Here is a 26,429-nt window from a genome sequence, read left to right as displayed (position 1 = left end):
GCTTAATCTATCAGAGACAGTCTGCTCTATGATCAGGCATAATTTCCCATGAAAGAGGATATTCTTTATATTTAGATAAAAATTCTAAAAACAAAAATACAAAGAGAGCCTAGGATCAATAACAGAAAAGCAAAAATTAAAGATGTAAAAAACCTCCAAAGATATTAATCACATTCAGGCAGTCAGCTTCAACATGAGATATAATGATCAAAACCAATATCAACTACTTTTCATGCTTGAGATACAAACAAAGCCAAAACCCATATAAACTTACAGCATATCTGAAAAATAAGTAATTAAGAGATAATAACTTCAAATACATATGGGCTTTAGCCTTCCTAGGAATGATTCATGAAATTTGGAAGGTGGAAAATTCCCCCACAACAGCTTAAATAGAGTACAATGGGTTGGGATATATTTTTATGATGTAAACAAATAGATGCAGAAGTGTGATTCTCTAAAAATAAATACATGGGCCTCAGTTTCCCTCCCTTTTCCCATCTCTATTGGTACAACAAATCATACAGACCTTGCTGCAGCCATTACTCTTTGAATCTACTTGTAATCAAGATGGTGCTCTAAAATACAAAAGCTTGAAATTCTGGCCAGATTTCATCTAAGAGTTGTGTGCCCAACAGTATTTTTTTTTTTCCTGGACCAAGACAGATCATATTGTATTGATGATTATGACTGCAATTTTAAGAAAATCCACTGGCAGGTCTTGTAAAATAGACATTTACCCCAGTGTTTTATTTGCTGCATTTGACAAAGCGCAATGTTAGATTAAAAGATCCCCTACAATAGCATCTTTTCTATTCAAAATGTACTTTCAACACCATGCCCGTAGCCATTTCTCTATCTGTAGAAAACAAAGTAACTAGAATTGTCCTGGACATTTTGTTAAAATTTTTCATAAAGTAATAATGTAAGAAGAATTCAAAGGAAATGAAGAAATATATATTGATTCAATCTTCTATTTTAAAGATGTATGTGTTCCCTGTTGTGCAGTCTAGGATTTCACAGGTTGTAATATTAAACTACTTGTAGACAGTCATTTTTGTGATGCAACAGAAATCATTTTTGTTCACTTTCAGGATAATTCCTAGGAAAGATATCAATTAGAAATGTAGAAGTTAAGTGTTGACCATACTACTAAACTACATTTTCAGAAGAATCAGACCATGATAAGTCTTCAGGGTGCTGAAAGAAAACTCCAGCTATTAACAGTACAGACCCATGCATTCCCACACTTTCAGGTGACCTAAGAAACTATATCCCTGCTCTCCAAATATTTGCACACATTTGCACACTCTGGCTAAGTGAAGTGAGGTTTATTCAGAGCAGAAATATTTGGATGGGAATCCTCATTCAGTAACACACTGAAATAGCTGTGTAATTAAAAGTCTTCAGTTACAAATTCTAAATCCAGACAACAAGACAATTACTTGAAGTTTTGGGCTTAAGTCCTTGCTAAATCAAGAACTTTGTTATGTAACATCTCTTCTCATGAGAAACATGTCTTGGAAATGTTTGAGTAAAGGCTGCCTTTTGTAACAGGCAATACTCACTAATTGCTCCACATTACATCTGATACTGATGTGATATTGATCTGATTAAATACATATTTTCTAAATGCCACATTAAGTTAAATTGCCTCCTGACATTGTATAAGGATGTTTTCTATGGTAATTCTTTTTAAAGTAGCTCACAAATACATGAATATACCCTGAAGTGAATAAAAAATCTCCAGGTGTATCTTGCTAGTTGTAAAGGAAATAAGCAGGTTTAGAGTAGTGAAACTTAAAATTGTTAAGCAGTAGAGGGGAAATGGTCACTATATTTTAGAACAATTATTGTTGTTAGCCCAACCTCTCCTCTAACCCTCCTCTATGTAATCATGGCAAAACCCAATATGAAAATATTTGAAACATACTGAAAATATTTCTTATCTTTTTAATATTAAAAAAAATCAATTTGTTATTTTATCACATACAGTGCATTCAAAGGGCAAAAACAAGGGGGGGGAAAGTAATGAGAACAGGGAAAATGAGGCCTTTGACCATTCTGAAAACACCAGAAAAAAAGGAATGTTTTCTGTCTCCTTCTGCAACAATTTATATCCTTCCCCAAAACAGATAAATAAATAAATGGATAAAAGATTCTCAGAGGCCAGAATGCACACCTTTAAATTTAAATAAAGGCTTTCAGAGCCCAATTTTGAAAACATAGGACATGCAAATATGCATATAAAGTGTTCCCTTTCTTGCATATTTAGTTACCCTGGGCCAGACTTCAGTACCTGTACTGATTGACTGTCTGACCCTACAAAGCATTTTTTTCCAGCCTGGCTGCTCACTCAAATGCATGCTAAGTCATGGATACAACACAGAGAACTGGGTGGAGAACTAAATATGTATTTTTCAAGGCAAAATTAAAGTGAAGCATCACGCAGAAAACCTGCGCCACTGCCTGACTTTGTCAACACCAACATTTTCTCAGCTCTTTCTCATCTCGCACTGGTGCTGTCAAAAACATGGATGGCTGAAGTGCATGTGGATTTCAATACCATCACATCTGTAGTGGTGTTATTAAAACCTGTTTGGATAGCACCATTATTTTGCATGCTAGCATTATATTTACATTATGTTGGATTATATTTTTTTATTATTATTTTGTGACTGCTTGATATAGTTTCCTATTAAAATATATTTAAATACAGTTTTGATACAAAGCCAAACTCTCAGAAGACAGGAAATACAAATGTTAGAACTTAATGATGTTAGGTGCTACCTGGTGCTGAATCCTCAGTTGGTCCAAAATACTTACATGCATGTGCTCGGAAGAGGGATCTCAACTGGCACATATTTAGATTTATAATAATATCATCTACAGGGTCCTCAAGGTCCTCCTGGTCTTGATGGAGTGGTTGGCCCACCAGGACAGAAGGGAGAAAAGGTAAGTTAAACGTCTGTCTTGCTCCTACTTCAGTGGAAAATCTTTGTCAATTATAGGCTGTGAAAATCATAAATAGTTGTCCCTGAAACACAGTGTTGGCTGGCTTCAACATTTTTTTAATTGAATCCAGCTGTTAATGGCTTATTAGAACACATCTCAAAATACATATTTAGAAATCCAGAATTCCATAATGGACGCAGTCTCATTTTCTGCAGTGTGCAATATTCAAAATGCAACATGAGCTACCCTGTTGTGATTCACCAATAAAAAGCCAGGCATGACTGGACACATTCAGGTGAGTCTGTAGGGGGAAAGAAAGAACTCCAGCTAGTCCAGATTGGCACAGACTGATGGCACATTCCCCGCAGAAAGCGCCCTCTGTGGCGCATGTGTATACCAGGGCAGCTGGAATTACTTAAGTTTGGATTCTGTGTACCACCGGCAGATCAAGTTTTCTACACTTCTGCAGCAGTCTATATTTCTCTTAACTTGTGACTACTATACTGCTGCTGCCCCCAGTTACGATATCCCATGCCCATATTTTGTCAGTCCCAGCCTTCTTCACTCACCCCTTCATGAGACATTTCAGCATCCTGACCTGGCAGCAAAGGTTTACTTAGTTACCTGTTGATTTACTGCACTGATTGGCTTCACGCATGATCAGATGAGCGCTATGGCCAGCAAAGGGCAAGAAGTGGGGAACATGTAAATGAAAGCAAGAGATCACAGCAACCAGGAGACAGATTTTCTTGTGTTGCTGTAGAATCAAAAACTACATATTACAAAATTGCCACTCTTTTTACATTTCCCCAAATTATTGCATCCTTTTTTTTTTTTTTTCATCCCGCTTCAAGAAGAATGTGGAAAAGACAGAGCTGGTGCAGCAGAGAGCTATGGAGATGGCCAGGGGCCTTGAGTACATGACTGATGAGAGTAGGCTGAAGGAGCTCAAACCATTTAATCTGACAAAAAAGAGACAAAGGCATGGACAACAGATGTAAAGTTATAATTATAACTCCTTAATGAGGGCCAGTGAGATTGCATTTGAAATACTGAATCCATTTTTTTGCACCCCGCTTCAAGAAGGATGTGGAGAAGACAGAGGCAAAGACTACAGGAAAATGTCATCTCATGAGCTTCTACACCACACGTTATTCACAAGAACTTGAAAATAGATTACCAAGTGTCTATTGAAAGCTCGCATACTGTAAGGGAAATGAAAAGGCAAGTTGAAAAAGGAAATGAAGTGGCCAGAAAATTATTTATTTATTTATTTATTTATTTATTTATTTATTAAATCACAAGAATTTATTTTTTTTAAATCTTCTCTGGACGCTGAAGGATCTGAGCCGTGATATCAAAAGCCTGAGGTTGGTAAAACTACAGCAGACATGGGAACTAGCAGCATACTAGCATCCAGAAAATGCAGTATGTATGTTACAAAGCAGGAATACAAAACTTGTGCCCATTGTAATCAGCATTATGTGTTTTACATAAAAGAAGCTAAGAACAGAAAGTCTAACTGAAGTAAACTGACCCTGATTGCATATTGTAGGAAGAAACTGATGTGGAAGGGAAATAATTGGAAAAAGTATTACATTTTTTAGAAAAGCATAGTCCTCAAAAAAAAAAGGACAAAAAATGTTTTGCCTCACTGAGCCTGTTTTTGTATTGTGTATATCTGATAAAAATTTAATTATAAATGAAGCACTACGTATTTGCACCTGCTCAATATCATCCCCAGCCCCTTGGGATAATAGGATTATTCCATTTCTACCATTCTTTTTTTTCCAAAAACCTTGATTTAATCTACATTGCAATATCTATTTTTAATCATTATTCCCAATTAATCCAGAGAAGATTACAGAGAGAAATTGCAGGATGCAATGAAAGTAGTCAATTTGTCCCTTGGAGTGAAGTTTGATGGAGTTTTGTAATTTTAGAAAAAAGTTATCATTTTACTCCTTGTGCTTGCTCATTTTTTTCAGAACTTACTCAAGTAGTATTTCTGTTGAATGAGTAAGGACAGGAGTTTGCCAATATAACAATTAATTCTGTTAGGTTCAGTGCAATTCAATTTTCCTTTAGATTCAGTGCAATTTGGAAAACTATTTGCATGCCATCTATTGCATGAACTAGAAGTGGAAAAACTAGTGTCTAAGTAAAGTGTATAAAAGCAAATCAAATAGTACAATTGCTGCAGAGAAACCTTAAAATCATACTAGTCATCATATTCCTTGTTTGGAATAGTGCCCTACACATCTTGTGTAGGATCAGTTTCCACCTCTGTTACATCCCATGAGAGTTTGACATTTAAGTTCAGAAACACGAGGATGTGACCTGCAATGCATAATTCTGTGTGCTCCAGACATTTAAAATCTGCAGCAATAATTGAAATACAAGACTGCATCCTGTCTGCATACCGGACCAGAGCTATTCATTTGTTATTACAACTCCTGAATTACAGATTGTTTTCTTTTTTAACTAAGAGGTCTAATGTTTCATGTAAAGGACACTATGACATCAAATTAAACGAGAGGAATTTGTGGGTATTTTAATTAAGCCAAAATATCGTGTGTGTTTCTGTTACCCGTCTAATGCTCTTACTGTAAGTAATTAGGATTGGTTTTCTTTTACAGGGTGATCAAGGTCTTCCTGGTTCTGTTGGTCCAAAGGTAAAAAAAAAAGACGGCAGGTTTGTCAGACAACAGCATCTCTCTAATACAGCACATTACTGAAAAGGGCTGAGAAGTCTAAAAGATTATTATTATGAAACCTAATGAAGTTGGCAAATTTGGCTTCCCAGTTGGCCAAAATACTTCTCTAAAATGTGTGGCCAGGAGTTTGAGGGAGTTGATTCTTCCCACTCCTCTGCTCTCGTGAGACCCTACCTGGAGTATTGTGTTCAGCTCTGGAGTCCCCAGTGTAAGACAGACATGGTCCTGCTCGAGTGGCTCCAGAGGAGGCCGTGAAGATGATCAGGGGGTTGCCCCTCCCTGGCAGTGCTCAAGACCAGGCTGGATGAGGATTTGAGCAACCTGGTCTAGTGGAAGGTGTCCCTGCCCATAGCAGGGGGGTTGGAACTTTAAGGGGTGATGTGTGTGTGTGATCTTTAAGGTGCCTTCCAACGCAAACTGTTCTATGATTCTATGATTGTACTTACTTGCATCTACTTATGCATGTTTGATGTACCAATAGACTGACCTTTTATTTTAGGGTGATACTGGGATAACTGGATCAATAGGCCCCAAAGGAGAAGCTGGTGCTGATGGGTCTCCTGGGAAACCTGGACCACCAGGGCCTCCTGGGCCCCCTGGACCTCCTGGACCCCCAGGACTAAGCTACAGTTTGGGATTTGAGGTATTTTGCTATTTGAGGTATTGTGCTTGTTGTAGCTATGGATCTACTTCCTTCAGAGGAGGGAAAGTGTAATCACCTGGATATTTCACATCTATTTAATTGATGACAAGTAGAGTCATTTGCTCTCGATTGAAATTTGCCTACAATTCCTTTTAATTTGCCTATATTTTAGACTGGATATTAGGAAGCATTTCTTTCCAGAAGGGGTTGTTAGGTGTTGGAATGGGCTGCCCAGGGAGGTGGTGGAGTCCCCATCCCTGGAGGTGTTTAAGAGTCGGGTCGACATAGCACTGGGGGATGTGGTGTAGTTGGGAACTGTCAGTGTTAGGTTAATGGTTGCACTAGATGATCTTCAAGGTCTTTTCTAACATAGATGCTTCTGTCATTCTGTGATATAACAGGCCATGCTTAAATTGTGGAAGTAATAGATTTCTTTGGGCAATTTTCACAAACTGTTCAGTAGTAACAGTGTTCAGGTGCTATATTTGATGCCTATGCTGCTTTTATAAAATACTCAAATACTGTACTACAAGGGAAAACTTATTTAATAATTTTTTTCTTGTAAATAATTTAGAACAATGATCTAAACATTTTACATAGTGACCTGACAGTATTCATTAAAATCAAACTGCAGATCCCCCCTTTAAGCTGTGACTTTTCTCATGCTGTCACTCTTGAGGCCACAAGTTTAGCTTAGGTACGTCACTTACGTAACATGTAAATACAGAGACAGATGTCGAACATTTCTGACCTCATGGTCTGTTCTACTCAGAGGAGAAATGTTCTATTAAAAAAAATTAAAAGTTACCCATGCTACTCTTTATGAAAATAATACCTTCATCACTTTAAAATATGAGATCTGGACACCTCAAGCTGACATGTAATTTGTGAACTGTTCATTTACATGATCTTTTCAGAGTGTAAAGTATCTTTGAAGTACAGAAAGACAAGGGAGCACACTCAGGTTCAAGAACTAGAGCTGCCACATCAACATCTTTGTGAAGAAAAATTGCAAACTGCCTACATTGATATTCACATATGAGTCGTTTTTTTTTTTTTTTTTTCACTTTTCATCTCTAATTTAGTTGTTTGGCTCAGGAAAGTCTGATTCAGAGTTTGGGGGTTTTTATATCATGGGACATAATACAAGTTTGCATAGAAACTGGGGGCAGTTTCATTAAAGAGTTAAGCAGTTTGACCAAAACTACTGACTAGCTGTAGAACTGCTGCAGTAAAGTGGTGGTGTTTAAAAGATACCAATTTACTCACACATGTTTCTCCTAGTATCTACACTATGTATTTCCTTTTTCTTTAGAGACACTTTGAGTACTCCAAGTACAGAGGTGACCACTAATGCTTCTAATAGAGACATATTCTGATTTCTGACTAAATATAATAATAATGTACTATATACAATATTGTACTATATACACTATTGGTTAATAATCTCACTGATGTCAGTGGATTTCAATGGATAAAAAAATCTCTCCAGCAGTTCACAAGTTCCTAATTGCCAGCACTGCAATTGATAGCAATGAACAGCATAGAGTTTAAACTTACAAACACTCCATTGCTTTAACTTAGACACACTATAAAGGCTGGTACAGAGTCTCCCCTAAATAAATATGTACTTGTCAAAGAATGAGATAAGGAGTACTGGTAAGCAACATCTTCATCCTAGGCCTGCTCTGAATTTTAGCCCAGGATGATTGCTTCTCTGACTTACAGTCATCTTCTGCGACCCTAGAGGATCCAGTGTTAAGAGATTCTCCACTTTTCCCCATTCATGCTATTTGAGCAGAAGCCAATTTTGCTTCCATATGCCACCAAAGAGTTCCCCTGCAGGTACCTCCACCACTTCTGTTACCTAAGTCTCAGAGGAGCAAAGTTAGCAAATGAGCAGGAGAGAGTGAAAATTGGAAGTCCCTGCTTTCATGGACACAAACCCAGAAGGATCCCAGCTCTAACTGCAGCAACAATATCTTGACTGTCTTCATCCTGAACTTCATCTAGTCCAAATAGAATTGGCATGATTGTCATTTCCCTGAGAGGAATACTACTGTTAACAGGCTTGCTAGTTCTAGCTGATCTTTTGGATGCCTACCCCTGCCATCTGCTAAAGCAGCACCATGGTCTGCCAGTTCGTTAGGGCAACACTACCTTTTGGTTGGCAGTCTGTTTATTGCTGTAAGGCTGTTTCTGCAAAACATTCCTGTTAGCACTCGTTAGCATCTGTGATCAGCTATGTGCAAAAACCAAATGGCATGGGGTTTGCTGGCACTTACACTTGCCAAAAGAACAGTTTGAGCTGCAGAAGGTACCTGGTAAACCTATTAAAAACATGCAGATGTCAAAAGCGATGGTGTGTTATATAAAGCAGGCACCAAGCACTCTCTTAAAGGGGAAAATATATTGGCACAGTGGAGGCAAGGGAAAGAAGGACCCACAAACACAGCTTGTCGTTTACCCTAAGTAGTGAGTGTTTGGTTAAACAGGCCAAACAGAGTATCAGCAGGCTTTCTATTGTTATTTGATGCACTGATAGTTGATGGAGGAGCATAATGTAAGTCAGAATAACATTTAGTCTCAAGTGAATTTGCATAAAAGGACTTGAGCCAACCTGATGACTCAATGTCTCCCAGCTTGGCCCCCGAAAGGAAGGACGTGATTCCTTCTGCTTCTCTTGTTCTTGCTCTTGCTCTTGTGGAGTTGGTGGAAAAGGGCAAAAGAATGAGATCTCTCTTTTTCACTGGAGTCAGATCTGTTGATGTTTTCCATAACTCCAGCATTAGGCTTTCATTCCACAGCAGTTTAAGATGATCTAATCAATCTTCCACCCTTTCCCTTGCACCATCTCCAAAGTGCATCAAATCTGTGAGTCATTTCAAGTCACTAACTAGCAGAAAGCTAAGTAGGCAAGGGATATGGGCCCTCTAAACACAATAAGCTGATACAAGGGCTCACTGTCACTAAGAGGTGGAGATTCTGCTTTGCTCCCGCTCCTCCTTCCACCTGCAGCCATTCCTGGCACATGCCTGCCCTTCACAGGCACTAACACCCCATGCTCCATCAACCCTTCCACAAGCCAACTTAATTTACTAAAATTTTAGAGAACTATCCCACCCCTAAAAATTGAGTAATGTATTTTCCGCCATTTTTGTGATTAAAAGTGGCTCACAGGAAAGTGAGAGGATTCAACACATGGCACTGATGTTGAAAATGAAGGCCATATGTCTGTGAGCAGGGAAGTGGAGCAAAGAAAGATCAAGATTTTCCCTTTTCAGAAAAAAAAAGAAACAATTAAGCTGGCACAGCTGCACTTAAAACTGCAGCTAAAAACAAGTAAACAGTTTTCTGCTGGCATGGTCCATTCAGATGGTTTGAAGTCCAGTCTGACAAGTTCTAGATTAGGCATAATATAAGGAATAGGAACATTTGGCTGGGATGGTGCTCGGGGTAAAACAGATAATTATGGCAGGCTGCAATTCTATTTCTTTGGCTGCTTTGGAGGTGGCAGCCCATGGTTCTACCATGGATTTGGAATGTCGCAGTCAGAATGACAGGAGCTGGAGGGAGGTTGCTGCTTTCTGTGTAGTCTCCTTTAAAACACCTAGAAAAACACAGGAAGTATGGAAGCTTCTCTCAAGGTCTTCCACTTCACAGAGATCTTTCTGAAGTCAGCAAAGGGCTGCAACAATGATCAGTGGGCTGGAGCACACGAAATGTGAGGAAAGACTCGGGGAACTGAGCTTGCTTGAGCATTTTAGCAGCCTTCTGATACCTAAAAGGAGGTTATTGAGAAGACACATGGCCAGGCTCTTCACAGTGGTGCACAGAGTGATGAGCAATGACAATCATAAATTGAAACAGGGGAGGTTCTGACGATATAAGTAAAATATTTTTCACCTTGACGACAGCCAAGTATTGGAACAGGTGCTTGGAGAGGCTGCAGAACCTCCACCTCTGGAACGTTACAAGACATGAGGTCACAAACCCCTGAGCAAACTGATTGGAATCCACTGTTGACGGTGCTTTCAACAGATCCCTCCCAACATAATTAATTTTACAGTTTTCTGATGGAACTTTTTTTCCTGCTCAGCTTCATTTCAGTAAGCTGTATTTTAGACAGGAGTTCAACATTCAACTGTGAGAAATAGGACGACTTTTATTTTTGATTCATGATTGCTGCTCTTAACAAACTGCCTGAAAGATCTCCCAGCCTTAAATCAGTTATGTAACCCTTGCTAGTCATTACAGTATTTCAGTAGCCAACTGGCAGGTAAATGTTAAACAGAAAAATACTGCTACAGCATGCTTAAACATAGCACATACTTAAAACTGGGATGCTGTCTCACTTCTGCCTGATGCAGTCCAGCCTGAAGTGCTGGAGAAATGGTGTCAAATTGGCAAGACTCTAAAGACCAGAGTTTCTGTAAGGAAGATCAACATGCTTAATATCGCATTTGAGTGGAGTCTATCTCCAGAACATCATGCACTGGTCAAAAAAAAGGTTGATGAGAAAAGATAAAAATATTTGTGTTCAGTATCCTCCCAGTTTTTCACAGGACTCTGGAAAACAGAACAGTTGAAAAAAAAAACAAAGATATTAGATAAAATATTCTTAAATTCTGTAGCATTTTTTCTCTTCCATTAGGACATGGAAGGATCAGGTAGCATTGGCCTGTTAAGTGAATCCAGAATTCCAGGATCAAGAGGGCCAAAGGTAAGTCGATGTTTTGGGGGAGGGGAGTGTTGTTTGTTGTTGGGGATTTTTTCAAAAACAAAAGTGGCCTTCTCTCTGTTTTTTGGAAATGCATAGCCCCAGTCAACTATAGATTTGGAGTTACTGCACTGCACTCGATTCAGTTTTATTGTTCTAGAATGACATTAAATAACTGTAACCTCCAAAGAATCTGGATGGTATTTCTCTGATACCTGATTAGATGATGATTTTTAGATGCTGCTCTGGTATATTTTGAGAGAATAAAAGACAAAATAGGGGGGGTTGATTATCTAGCTCTCTATTTCTTGTTTTACCTTAATAGATGCCCCTCTTAAATATGAAGATGAATTATATGTACTAATGAAACTGAAATGCTACAATTTGATAATCAAATGTGCATAAACTGCAATACTATTTAAACTAAAAATGTTCCCAGTAATGTGGAAGCAATGTCCCAGAGGGGTGTTTTTTTCTCCATCACAGTGTCTCAGGAGAGTTTTGCTAGTGTGGGCTGCTTTAAAACACCAAGTAGCAAATATGGGAATATAATGCATCAGTACTTACCAGATCATTTGGATTTATCTTCATTCTTAGCAATAACATCAAAACTGCAGCCTATGACGCCTTCTTCAAAGCAGGCAATTATCCAGCGTTCCTCTTTCCAGGGCTGCCTGCATTGTTCCAATTTGGTGTTCAGAAGTCCTGCCCCTGTACTCACTCCAAAAGAAACATTCAAATAACAGGAATGAGTCTTGTTGCCCAAGTTTGAAGAAAGTGCTGATGATGATGACCTTGGGTTATGGTAGATGCCAGATTTAATACTAGGCAACAGTGCACTATCACGGCAAACAAAGCAAACCGTCTAGCGGAATACATCAGGTAGAACATTGCCAACAGATACAGAGTTATTATTATAGCCCTTTATTCAGGGCTAGTGAGTCTGCATTGAAATACTAAATCAATTTTTTTTTGTGCCCCATTTCAAGAAGGATGTGGGGAAGACAGACAGTCCAGCAGAGAGCTGTACAGACAGCATGGGGCCTTAAGTACATGGCCAGTGAGGAGAGGCTGAAGGAGCTCAAATGGTTTAGTCTGGCAAAAAGGAGACAAAGACAAGGTCTAATAGCTGCTTACCAGTCTTTGAGGGACAATTGCAAAAATGATAAAATCAGACTGTTCCTCGTAGTGCCAGATGGTGCTATAAAGGACAATGGTCACAATTTGCAGCTTGAGATGTTCAAGATAAACCTTAGGAAACTAGTTCACTAGGAGGTTGGTGCAGAACTAGGGAAATTTGCTCAGGGAGGTTGTGGAAGCTTGGTTCTTAAGGCTTTTCAAGACTTTGCTGGACAGAGACATGACTGACCTAATCTCGAGCTGGTGACAGTTCTACTTCAAGGGGGTGACTGCATTAGATGGCCTCCAGAGGCTCTGTACAACCCTCTTTCTATGATTCCATGAATCATCAGAAATCAACTGAACACTGGAGACAGGAGTGAGTTTGAGAAGACCTTTACTGTGCTCGTTTAAAGTACTAGTAATTGTGAGTCACTGAAGTTATAGCTGACTCAGTTTAGAATCTTAGACACCTTTGCCCTGTCTTATATCTTTTCCTAGATACTAAAAATGTGGCACAAAAATACAGTTACAAAAATAAGAACAGAATTCATTAGCTGAAACAAGCTGGTGTCCAAAATGAGATGTCCAAAACCAGTGCAAAAATTGCCCATTTCTGACTTGCCTAAATGACAGCCTTACTCTCAATTTTGGTTTTGTAACAGGCATTGTTTCCCAGTCACTCAGCTATATATACTGAGAAAATGTCTTATTGGAGCTGAACAAAATCCTGGAATTTTGTTCTCCTGTTACTGCTTAGTTACTCCACAAAGTTTGAGTCAGTAAAGAAGGCACATAAGAACTTTCCTGTAATCATGAAAATTATTATGCATACTTACTGGTACTGCATGAAAGCATGATGAACCACTTACACCCTATGACAACCCCCAGAGGTTCCCCATTGTGTCTGAGTGTAAATAGAATATCTGCTTCGAAGAGGGCTGTAACTCAAAGCAGCTGCTTGGAAATAAATTACATTTATTTGCACTATATTTGTATCTGTTGAATTTTTTATTAATCTTTTATGAGAAAGTAGTGGTTATGCTTTGAATTAGAAGTATCAAATTTATTTTGTCTGTAGGTTCAGCTATCATTTCCAGGGTTTCTATTCTCTTTCTTCCTCAGATCAGGGTAAGGTTTTGCTGCTGTTTGGTTTTTAGTGTCTTGTCTTCATATTCCAGATGAAGACAACTCAATCACTTTGTTGAATTCTTTTCTTTCCATTCAACTTCCTAAAATGATCAATAATGAACTGTTGTTCATTTTACCACCAGAGACCTAATTGTATTTTACACCTGATGTCACCATACAGAGACAAGAGAGAAATTTGCATCCCCAAATGTTTGTTTCAAGCTACATTTAAACCTAGCAAGGCAATGCCATGTTGCCTCTAAATTGATAACACCTTAATTTTAGCCTAGGAGGCAAATTCAAACAATTGTAAGCATTTCAAATTGCAACAAATGCACTTGGACAACTTAATTTCTAATATCAAGATTAAAGTTGTCTTTGTAAGGAAAAAAAAATCGTTAGATCTTTGCATGATAGTATTGCAAGGCAATATTTATTAGACCAACAAATCTAAAACAGTGCTTACATTTGATTACTCTCTGTTGATACCAATCAAAATATTGGTCTCCAATATATTTTTATAACAGTTGTGTTATGAATTAAGTTTTTTTTCTAACCAAATTTGTTATGAAATGCTGCGTGGGTTTACCAGTAAATTCAGTGTAATTTTACAGGGTTCTGCAGGAAGACATGGACAGCGTGGGCCGTTAGGACCAAAGGTACCCTAAGTAACAAGGAACGCTTGAAAGCTAACCTATTTTGCTTTGACAAAAATTTTTTTGTTTTTACGTTGCCAGCATTTGCCTTAAAAAAACAGCTGTTGTTTAACATTCACACACTGACTAAGTATGGGACAAATTTTGTTTCCACTTGCACTGGGTATCCACCCAGAATGTATATTAATAGGATTATTTCACATCCACACCAGAACAGTGAGTAAATACCAGCTGGGCCGTTAAATTCCAAGGCAGTTGGTGTAACATGGCATTTTTGTTTAATTTTTTTAGGACATTTGGCAGTTTCTCTTTGTTGCTCATTTATACATCATTCTGGTTTCCAAGAGGTTACATGTATGCTGTTGAAAGAGAAACCTGCAGGAAGAGACTTTCTGACATGATCCCAGAAAGTGATAGGAAAATGTTCTGGAAGATGCTGGGGGGAAGAAGGGAGGTGTCATGACTACTTTGCTTTGGTTTTGATTTGAGATTAGTAGTGACTGAATTATTCCACTTTGATGCTGCTGTTGGTTAAGTAACCTATGAGGAAAAAATGGAGAAATGAAAAGCCAGAGAAAAAAGAAGAGCAGGTTCACAGAAAAGGACCTTAGACAGGAAGAGGCTTTTCCTATTCCTCTATAAAGTTCAAGTACCACTCAGGTTAACAGTACAGCATGACAACATATTTTCAGCACCTTAAATGTGGAGTTAAAGAAATTTGAAATCTTCATTGCCCTGGGAAATGACAGCAACACTGAGATAGCAACATATGGAAAAAAAATAGGTGGGGGACCCCATCCTCTCTTCCTAAAATTTACACCTGAACACACACAGCACCAGTCGCTGACTACCCAGAAAGCACGTTGCCAGCCATAACTGCATGTATCCATTTCATAGAACAACAGCAATCAAAGATCTGGCTACTCCCCTATGTCTAGAATCTACAGAGCTCAGCTTATAGAGCTGAAAAAATTCCCTCCATGGGGTACTAGTCCTATTAATGCTGGAGGACAACAATATGTATGAGTCAAAAAAATCAAGTATTTGCACAGCACATGTTAATGAACGATACTGCAAAGGGCTGGCTAGAATAGATGTGCTCTCATATGATGCTGCCAAGTCTTCATGCTGAAAAGACATTATTTTCTTCCCCTATCTAGAAATTTTGTTTTCAAATATTGTGAAAATATTGCTTCACAAAGACTTCGGAAATGGAGGTGGCATTATTCCTAGGGTTCAGGTACTGTACCGGTACTGAAAAGATAGTCATAAACCTTGGCCAAGAGACTTCACCACCACCTACACTAAGATTTTAGTTGTTCAGTTTTGAGAATTCATCCCCAAGATCATGAAGACACAGAAAGGAACATACTATTGCCTGACATCTTACAAAATGAGGTACACTACAGAAAAATTAATATAAAGTGGTTATAATACGCTACCATTCTCGTGGGGATGAATTTTACACCCACTTTTCATGGTTATAAATGACTTCACTAGGCAACAGTGGCAAAATACAACAACCACCCACTTCCAAAAACCACGAGATAATGCATCACGAGGAGTTTAAGGTATAGTTATGTTTCATACATCTTCATCCTTCAAATACCCCAGACTAGTAGAGATGTCAGAGAAGGCCTTCTGTGATCAAAGTTTTACCTTTCCTAGCAAGTAAGTATAGATCCAAATTCTGCTTTCACTTTTATTATTATGAAAAACCGTTATCATTAAAACAGTCTGCAGTCTTCATACATTCCTAAAAGAGGGTAAGCATAAACATAACATTTGAGGCAATGTCTGTAGCTCCTTGCTGATTTATTCCTGTTTATATCCTCTATCTCAAATCAAGTAAACTAAATTGCGTGTTCTCTGTCTGTAATGAAATCAAGGAATTGTGTCTATTCAGAGCTAGACTGCTGCGGAATCAGTCCCAGGGTTGGAACATTGCAGCACTCATGACATTGTTCATGGTATGATGCAGTGGCTGGGTAGATGCGGAGAACAGTAGTGTGGGGGAGGCTGAGTTACCTAGGCTGAAGGAAGATGGTGGGTCATTTGTGAAGGCACAAGGTCATTGTGGCATTGGTAGATCTGTGGAATGTTACCATGTGCTGATTTCAAACATCAGAATGAAGGTTCAGGCATGTGGTTTGGTAGATGCTCAGCAAAAATAATGTGTGGTGACCAGAAACTCCAAGATGTGGATGGCAATTTGTAGGCTAAGCCCCCAAAACCGTTTCACCAATGTGTGTTGAGCATCACTTTACCAAAAATATGCCTTATTTTTGCTAATCATTTTACTCCATTTGGTTCCTTTGTTTGTAAGGGAAGAAAGATTCATGTTTAAAACCCTTGTATTTACTGTTCACTTTGATATTTGACCCCTACTATGTCTCCATTTCAGGGAGAAAGAGGCAACATTGGTCCACCAGGTTCAAAGGTGGGAAATTCATTTAACTTGATCTAAACATTTAGACATTTCTTCCTCTTTGTTTCCTTTTTTAATGTGCTCAGGGGATAATGAACATTTCTTGCTCTGTCAGCATATTAAAGCTCAGGGAGGCTTCTCTGGAAAAATACAACCCTTTCTCAGTTGAATTATCAGGAGCCAGTGTAACCTGTTGCTTAAGACTTCTGTTCAAAATATGGCTAAAATTGCATTTAAAATCCTCAGGTGCCTGAGCCATAGTGTTTGGGGGGGCTGTTTACATTTTCACCAGAGCAAAAGTGAAAATCAGCAAAGTTTACATAAAAAAACTAAGATTCACATGCCCTCTTACTCCTTAATATCATGGTGTGTAGGTAGCAGCCTACACCAAAGCACTCCCTCCATGACACATGTCTGTGGTACAGTAGTATGTACACATCTTGTTGAGCAGAGGCCTCAGGAGCCATGCACAACCCCAATTTGGTGTTCAGCACAGAGGGCATCATTGTTGCTTATTTCTGTGCTAGAACCTGCCTATCATCGTGCAGCCAAGCTCCTCCTAACCCACACCTGGCCACTCAGGAGGTACAAGATTACAGAAATGGTGGTTGAAAGGACCTCCAGAGGTCATCTAGTCCAATATCAAAGTGGTATTATCACCAACACTAGATCACATCAGCAGTGGATTTGTCTCACTGAGCCCTAAATACCTCCAGGGAAGATTCCAAGAACTTTGTGGGTATCTCCTTCTGGTGCTTCACTATCCTCTTTGGAAAGACAGTTTTCCTAATGTGCAGCCTGTGGCTTCCAAGTTGTAATTTGTCCTTGTTGTCTAATTCATCCCATGCACCAGTGTGCAACCTAGACCTGCTGCTCTGAATCAGTGCAGCTTCTACACGAGACCCCACCGACAGGGAAACCTGCCAAATGCCCACTGCTTTACACAGTGTTAGTGCTGAAATGAATGGAGCTGGAGTCCATTCTTTCCTCTCCAATATTTCCTATCATTATCCCTGTCTATTCTGGTTTCGAGTCCTCTTGGAGTCCACCCCAAAGCTTCTGCTTGCATCTGTGCTTCATTTTGCCAGTCCCTGGCTGGCTCGCGTCCTTTTTGCAGGCATAAGCCAGCAGAGGGCAGTGCTAGGACTCACATAAAATATAAAATAAAATAAAATAAAATAAAATAAAATAAAATAAAATAAAATAAAATAAAATAAAATAAAATAAAATAAAATAAAATAAATTTTTCCTTGCATTTGGGACAGCACTGAAATCAAGAGTTGCTTTAGGAAACAAGATAAAAGCAATTATGAATCTACCCTTCTGCTTGCTGAATATTTACAAGAGTATTATCACAGTCTTCTAGCATCATCTGCTTGTTTATTTTTTTTTTTAATCAATGTAGCAGGACTCTGCTTGCCATAAATTCCATCTGCTGTACATATTTTGAGTGTTGCCATTTCACACAGATATTTGTCAGCATGATAATTACAGCTGATGCATTGGTACATAGGACAGTTTAACTCTTTAATCTGTTTGAAACTATAGTAATTATTATACATACAAGTGCTTTGTTCTGTGGTCCTTGTTCTAGTAATTATTACTGTTGATGTGATTGATACATTTCAAAGATATGCATATATTGTAAGTGGAGTGACTACAGTGATAGTTAAAAATAATTAATCTATCACTTCAATCCTCAGATTAAAAAGTTCTTAGTCCTTTTATATCTGAGCAATGACCTACACTCTTAAAATAATAGAGTTAGAAATAAGGATGTCTCTGGATACATTATTTACAGTAAAGCATCTTACCTATCCTGGATCTTTTCTTCCAAATTAAATTATGTTAGGAAAATCAATTGTTGAAACTATTCAGCATTTGTAATAGTAGGAAGCTAATCTGCAGGTACTAACATGACAGAAATTACAGCATTCTGTTGGAGAAATGGTTTTGGTCCAATTACCTTTGCTGCAGATAGATTTTCCACATATAATTTTCCACAAGCACTGGAGACTTAAGCCACAAGTACCATTTTTACTACTCATGTAGGTACCTAAATCCCAGCAGTTCCTTAGGTGCCTAAATACCATTAACAATCAGAGACAGCTTTTATCCTGCACTTGTTTATAAAATGAAAATTAGAGTGCTTCAGAAATTATAAATTATCTTAATAAACTGAATTTTTATTCCTGAGCACGTGCTTTGCTGATCACAGACAAAAAACAGAAATAACGGAGAGAATACCCTTTCTTAATGAAGTGGACACATTAAATCTTTTATGCTTGTGATTAGAAGAGAGAGGATTTTGTGTCCTATGAAATATTAACTTAAATTTTTCTATCACACCAGATATTCAGCAGAGAAGACCATTTGAATTCAGATGCTTTGAAACTCTGTTGTTCTTTAAGACACTCTTGTAGAATATTAGGTAATTCTCAGTGGGTTTATTGGGTCATATCCTTGCATCCCAGTATCCTGTCTCCAAAAATGTCAAAAGCATATGAAGTTTAAGCAGATGCTTAGATGTAATTTGACCTTGTAAAAGGGCAAGTATTACATCATAGTCTTCCTGAGTGACCTCCTAGACTTCAACAATTTGTGACTCAGAGACTTTCCCAGCTAGAAATGGTGTCTGAACCACAACTAGGTCTCTTCAAGTGAGTTTGATGTCTCCCCTGGAACTCATGCAGACTTCTACAATTTCCAAGAACTTGGGGTAAGATGCTCTGCCAGTTTAACTAGACATCCCATGAACTTTTTCCACCTATTTTCATTTGATGCCCACTATTTCATCTATTAGAGGTGTGAGGCATTAACTACTTTACTTTTAGAAGCTTCTACAATATTCTTCACCCACCTCCTCATTTGTCTCTTTTCCAAGCTAAAGAGTCATAGTTTAAACCACCATGTCTCATAGAGAATCCATTCTGTACCTTCCATTATTCCCATTGGACTTTTCTGAAGTTTCTCTAGTATCACTAGATACTCTTCAAGATGGAAAATGTGAACAAACCAGTGCACAGAATTCAAGTTATGTGCAAACATGCGCTCTTGTTTTCCTGCCCTTTTGATACGTGTATTCAGTAAAAGACCAAAAATATTTTCCTGAAGCATAACAAAAAGTAAGAACCAAAATAACCTTTTCCTAAAGAAAAAAACACAAAACACTCCCACCCCCCAAGAAAAAAAAAATAAAAACCAAACCAGACCAAAAAAAACCCCAAATCCAAAAAATCCCCACCAACCAAATAAGCAAAGAAACAAAGAAACAAACAAACAAAAAATAGCCCCACTACTAAAACAAAACAGGGTTAATTTGTCACTTAGATGAATCATTAGTCTGTTCTGTGTCATTTCCTTTGCTCTTTCATACAATACAAAGAAAAACAGATGCAAAAAATGTAATTCACTGTTTATCTGGTCCTTCAAGAATTCAGTTTTTTATTCATTTTTCTCTGGGTAAACTGCATTATCACTACTAAGTGATACTTCTATTTTTCCCATAGAATAGAGTATTCCCATAGAATAGAATAGAGTAACAGATCAGGTTCTTAGCAGTAATATTCAGTCTGGCATTACACTAGAGCAGGGGCAGGAGCAGTCTGAGAATCACTTAAATGAAGGGTGAAAATAACCCAGGAAATATATATTGGGGGAAAGCAACAGAATTCACCCTTTTGCTTAGCAGAGGAGTGAGCAGCAGAGAAGAATGATTGAGGCTGCATTTAAAATAACTTGTTCTGGAGAGGGGGAAACAGCAGGATGAGTGGAGAGAACGGATGATTAATGAGATGATTGATGCCTGCTCCACGGAGCCCCCCTACAAACATGGCCCCTAGTCCATTCAGAACTATAGTGTGTCCGCCCCGCAAGAGTAGTAGCCTCCTATGTATGTTTCTTCGAAACTGAATACAACTTAGAGACTAACAGTATGTTTGTTGTGACAGGGAATGCCAGGTACAGATGGAAAACCAGGTTTTCCTGGCATTGCTGGACATCCTGGAGATGTGGTGAGTAGGACTGTCATAATCTGTGATCACCAACATGCGCTGGCTCCCAAACCTATGTCTTAAGGATCAGCAGCAGCCCTGACTGTACTTGCTAGAAGCACGTGGAGAGCTGGGCCTGGGTTTGTCCTACTTCACCTGGAGCAGTTACCTCAGAGACCAAACACAGGAGCAGAGTGTCCCTTGATCTTGCCTCCCTCATCAGTCAGAAGTGATACAGGAATCTCCAGAGGCTAGTTCTGATTCTTCCATGCTCCTTTTGCTTTTAATTATTCAGAAATCAGCTTTGCTTTTAATTAGAGGGAAACCAACAGGCTCATAGTTGATTTTAATGTATTTCTCATGATGAAGAGCCACGAGGATTACAGAGATCTTTAGCTAGGAAGTCACACTACTCCTCTGCCACATTCACTCTCACCAGACAAGCTGTCTGAGTCCTCAAGCACAGTGAGTTGTATCAAGAACCTGATCAAGCTTAGAAATAACCTGCCTGAATAATGGCTGTTTAGCTCACCTGTGCTCCCCTGCCCAGTCCACTGGGCAACCCCAGACACAGCTGAAGTGGTTAATGCTGAAAAGGGAAGGAGTAGCCAGGCACGGCTGATTTCAGTGCAGTAAAAGAAAGTCTTGTTGAATTAATTCCCAACTAATGAAATGTTGTGTGCCCATTTGCTTCTGGTCATCTGTGAACTCTGTCAAAAGTGCTGGGAAATACTTTTCAACATCAAATCCTCAGAGGGTGTGAGCTGAAACCAGCTGGCCCCATCTGTGGTTTGAGAGAGCTGGGGATTGATCATTTTGTACCTTGTCACGTCCCGCTCAGACGAAGGGGACGAGTGACTCAGATTTGCAAATCCCCAATTGGAGCGGACAACAAGTCTCCAAGTTCAAGCATTTATTACCTACCTACAATGTACTAACTGAACACATGATAAGTGGCTAAGTACAGAGCAAGCTGTGACGAGCAATATAATATGCTTTGCATTTCTTAATAGAAAAAGGAAAAGAGGGAGATAGAGGGAATGGGGGAATACAGATCACCGGTCTGGGTTCCTGCACTGATCCCGACGGCGAGGGTTCCAGGAGACGGCCGTCTTTTTCGCTTCACTGCTCTCTCCAGACGGCCGAGGGGCAGGGAGAAGGGGAGCAGAGAGGAGCAGAGAGAAAGAGAGAGCCCTTTCTTCTCCCCTTTGATTTATACCCACTTTCCATGGGTCCGTCCCCTAGGTCGACCCACATAGCTACATATCCCATGTACAGGGAGGGGTAAGGTGTTTCATGGGATGATGTCACTCGCATGATCATGACAGCCCTCATTAGCATATTGAGGGGTGCTCACTTTAATATGCATTTCATGGATAATGAAGCAAAGTTCATTCACCGGACCCATGGCCCTTGAAATCTGCCCAGGTGCCCCAGAGGAGAGCCGTCCTGTCTCCACAGGGCTCTCTCCCCCAGATACATCGCGCAGCCTTATCAGCTTCGGCCGCCACAGAAAGCACCCTGTGACTCATAGTTTTGTCTTGTGAGTGTTTGAGGCATTTCTTCAATCAGCCTCAACTTTTGCTTTCCCAGGTTGTTTGTCTTAGTTTCTCACAGGCCTGGTTTCTCGTCTCTCACATACCTGCATTTTACTGTTGTGCTTTTTGCGAAGGTAGAAGTAGCACATTTTCAAAATTTTTCCTTTTAAATCACTTACGTTCATTTTTTTTTAATCACATGCAGGGTCCAAAAGGGGAGAAGGGTGACCCAGGACCTCAGGTGAGAATGTGTAGATTTCCTTCTTTCTAAGTAATACATGTGAAATGTAGTACTTAATAAACAGGTTTTCCACCTGTAATGCTTTTGAAATAGGGCAAACCAGGACAGGATGGGACCAGTATTGTGGGACCTCCTGGACCACCAGGACCACCAGGACCAATCATAGCAATACCTGAGGTAAGCATGTTTGTTGAGCATTAAAGTCTCTGTAATTCATCTGACAGAGAAGAGGGAACAAGTGGTTAACAAACTGTCAATTCTGCTGCTGATTTTCAGATCATAAGTCTACTCCTCAAAACAAAAAATTCTCAGCATGTCTGTGTATCAAATGGATTTATTTTGAAAAGGCAAAATAGGAAGGAAAGTGGGTGAAAATCTTACATAGAAGAATTATGGGATCATATTGAGAGCTTCTCAGAAACTCTCCAGGTGGTTCTGCGGGAATTGCAAACATCAAATAAAAACCAACAGAGAAATAAAAAACTGGGAATGTTTAACAAAGCAAGGCACCTAAGACAGCTGTATCTAGGAGAGAGATACACTGTGTTTTCTGACAGGTGTCCACTATACAAACCAGAGCACTGACTCTGTTGTGGAAGCAACAGCCGAAAGTACGAAAGGGTAAAATCCTAGAAGCTCATAAAAACTGTCCAATACCCTTTAGATGCATGTATATTTTCAGTCAGTTTTGCTTTATGTAAAAGCCTTTGCAAAAACAATACTAGCTAGCAGTGGCAAATGCTAGAAAATAGGATGAATCCCATTTCAAGCTGACAACAAAAATCCTTGTTGTTGGCTTGGTATGACGAAGCTGTGAGTGGCTATAGGAAATTATTCACCCCTGAGAGCCTATAACTGCCAGACTCGTCCATAGGAATGCATATAATGGCAGTAAGAAGTAATTTGTGATTGCATGTAGGGAAAATGCCCAGCTGAGATATCTTGTTAGAGGGAGATGGGCACCAATATTATCATAAAACTGACCTACACATAACGGTTTTTGTTGACTGAAACAACTAGGCGTTCATTTAGGCTTTTGCTACTGATAGCAAAATAGGCATCCCATAATTTGGCACCCCATAGCCCAAATAGCCGGTCCCAAAAGAGCTGAGGGGTTTTTTTTACTGAATTTACTGAGTAACCACCCAGAATCTTAGGATCCTAAGTTCTTGGATGATCAGAATTATAGATTCACAGAAATGTTGGTTGGAAGGGGTGTCTGAGGATCATCTGGTTCAAAGTCCTGCTCAAACTGGGACTGTTGCCAGCTCTACACTTTATCATGTTTCTGTTGCCGTTTCTGGAAAATTCCTCAATAGCTGTGACAGAAACGCTGATGTAAAATTCATGTTCTTTCTCACAGCCCTGCCACGATGTCATTGCAAGGCCTTAACTCTTATCAGTGACTAACCAACTCTGTAGTAATAATGAACCTAAATGTGTTGCTCCTTAGCTCATTAATACTAGAAAAAACACTGTGAAAGCCTCAGAAGGAGGACGGTATGTATAAAAAATGTAAAAAGACTATTGAAGCTGACGAGCTGATTAGCTGAACTAATTACACTAGTTTGCTGGAGGCTGCATGACTCCCTACACGTTGTGATAGTCGCAGTCCACACGTGTATCTAATGTGTAATGTCTAAAGAAACCTAATATGCACCTTCTGAATTCTCCAGAACTTCTGTATGAACTACCTTTACCATGCATTCCAGAAATGTATAGAGCCTGGTAGAAGCTGTATTGCCTTAGGTGCATTACAAACCCACCTTAAGTGTCTTAAATACATCTCTTAATACCTGGAAGTTTAAGAAGTAAGCTCTCTTATAAAGTAGGGTTCATAATACATGTGGCTTTATGTACATTTGTAGCAAACAGGTATTCTGGGTGAGTACATCAAGAGAATCTATCCTCATATGCTTCAAATCCTCTATATTGTTAATCAGATAATTTCTCTGAGAACGTGGTATGCGGGGTTTTGATACAGTTAATTAAACATACACGTGTGTGTAAGAATATGTCACTATGTATGACAATGAGTTCTACTTACCTCACTAATATTTGTATAAGAATGGGACCTTTGCTTCCTATACATTTGTTGAGATAGAAGATTAAATTATCCAAATACATTTTATTGACTTAGTCTCTTATCTTCCGTAGTTAGCTTCAAATACAGAAAGAACTACTGCAAGTAGACGTATCAATTGCAATTGGAGTTACAGAACTAAAATAAACACCTTTACGGGCTGTTTTAGTGTGGATATTGGCTTGACATGAGTAGAGTAGCAGAGATCAATTAAGTGATCTAGGGGAACCACAGGGCAATTAGAGAGATCACTCCCAGGGTCAGGGTCTGTTAGTTCACTCATTAACCATCATGTAGCCAAAGGCAACAACAATTCTTGGGCTATGGAAATCCCATGGACTGATCTATCAGAGTTGGAAGAAAGTTGGGTTTTTTTTATGAAGAGCCATCTGGCTACAACTAAACAGAGTTTCTGCTGCTTGATCAAAATAAAACAAGTTAAAGAGCTGGTGCAGTTTCAGTATTATTGAAATGTTGAGATCTGATTTGGACAGCTGTGGCTCAGGGCCAGGCTTCAGCCAATAGCACATTGATTGAACTGCACTGAAAAGTGGACCTTGGTTTCCTCCTCATTTAACCTGGTCCCTATGTGAACTGTAGGGATTCGATTCCATCAGGAGCCACTTGTAACACTGTGAAAAGACATGGTAAGACAAACCTGAGGTCTGCAGTGGAACACAACCATTTCCAGGCTTCTGCAGTACCTGCCAAACACCACGGACGGGTCTTGGAGGCTTGCAGTCCTTTCTGCTGCCTCTGTTGCTTCCTGCTCTCAGGCATGAAGTTTGCTCTGAACTGTCCTGTTTAAAATACAGTGTCTCTCAGTTTGCTGCTGTTCGATACTCCAAAATACTAAAATCAATATTCCTCACTCTTTATTGCCTATTTTGCTTTTTTGGACAATAATCTCTGATACATAGTGCATCTTCATGCATGGGGTCATGATAACCAGTAAACCATATTAATCACTGCGATTTTATCTCTCCAATCTAGTTAGATACACTACAGAAATAATTTTGAATAGAGAAATTTTACTGGATTTAAATTTAAAGCTTTTAAACAATTATCGCTGCCATTATTCATCCATAGTTTAGGTACAAGAACTGAATTAAAGGCCTGAAGAAAGGTTAATGTTGGGAGTGTAAAGTAAATGTCAAGATTTTGTGTTTCCTATGTTTTCTGTCACTATAATAAGGGCATATTAATGCCATTTGGATACAAAGCTGAAAGTTCACTTAGAACACAACCCAGACAATCGCACTAAAAACTACTGTTTCTTCCTCTTCATAACAGTGAAGAATATGTGAAAAACAATGTCCTTACTTTGTATTCAGCACTTTCTGAACTGATTTGATGTGTTGAAAAGTTACATTGCTGGATTGTTTCTATTAAAGCTGCTTGCACATCCAAAAAGGAAGATAAATAACTGTATACCTGAATCAGGTTGTGAAGAGTGCAATCTTTTCTCTACTCATTATCCTTGTACTCTCTATTTTCAGATCTTCATCAGCATTATGTACAGTTTTCTGACTTCCAACCAAAAATTCCATTTGCAGCTAAACTCTATTTATAAAATACACAAAGTGCCTGATCCCAAGCTCAGCAAAGCCTTTGGGATTCTTTCCACTGACATCAATACAGTTTGGACTGAGCCCAAAAAGAATGAATACTGAGTAATTCCACAATGAAAAGACAATGTAAACCCAGGGTTCCTGGATTTCTGCCACCAGCTGTAGATAAAGCAGAACAATTACAGCAACAAGACTCTTTTTATTACTGTCATTAAAGTAACAGCTCATGTCCTGTTTCCTTTCTGGGCCATAGAGAGCTGGGAATAGAGTGGGACCAACAGCACCATGCTAACCCTGGAGCAATGCAGCAGAGAGCTCCTGCAGACTGGGAGATGGAGTGCTGCCTGCAGGACTTAAACTGTCTTTTTATTTTGTAATTTTCCAGTGGTTTTTGTGAAACATGAGGACAGGGAGCAGGTAGCAGCACCCAGTAAAAGCAACAAGCTTTAGCAGCATGGATCATGATGCTAATATGACCTCAAAGTACAGAAAGTTGACCGTACACTGCCACGCCCAGATGATGTTGGATAAGATAGGATAAGATATGTGATGTGACCAAGCAGGTCTGTCCTTTTTTGTGTCGTCCTTCACATCCCAGATTAGAAAAATACTATTTGGATATTCATAAAATAATT

General features: G+C 39.1%; 1 protein-coding gene across 3 annotated transcripts in view; it reads left to right on the top strand.

Annotated features, from left to right (window-relative positions):
• LOC113476917 (collagen alpha-1(XV) chain-like) overlaps nt 1–26,429 on the top strand; it is a 147,046-nt gene that overhangs the window by 81,669 nt on the left and 38,948 nt on the right. For all 3 annotated transcript variants that reach the window (XM_026842920.1, XM_026842919.1, XM_026842921.1), the window contains exons 14-22: nt 2,893–2,955; nt 5,595–5,630; nt 6,172–6,315; nt 10,970–11,038; nt 13,900–13,944; nt 16,346–16,381; nt 20,320–20,382; nt 22,105–22,140; nt 22,234–22,317. In XM_026842920.1, coding sequence (XP_026698721.1) covers nt 2,893–2,955; nt 5,595–5,630; nt 6,172–6,315; nt 10,970–11,038; nt 13,900–13,944; nt 16,346–16,381; nt 20,320–20,382; nt 22,105–22,140; nt 22,234–22,317 — 576 coding nt within the window. The remainder of the gene's footprint in view (nt 1–2,892; nt 2,956–5,594; nt 5,631–6,171; nt 6,316–10,969; nt 11,039–13,899; nt 13,945–16,345; nt 16,382–20,319; nt 20,383–22,104; nt 22,141–22,233; nt 22,318–26,429) is intronic.

Source organism: Athene cunicularia, assembly GCF_003259725.1.
Source record: "Athene cunicularia isolate RWA chromosome 2 unlocalized genomic scaffold, athCun1 chr2_part1, whole genome shotgun sequence".
Classification (NCBI taxonomy): Eukaryota; Metazoa; Chordata; class Aves; order Strigiformes; family Strigidae; genus Athene; species Athene cunicularia.
Note: the sequence above shows the minus strand (reverse complement) of the source record. Positions and strands in the feature narration are given on the sequence as shown.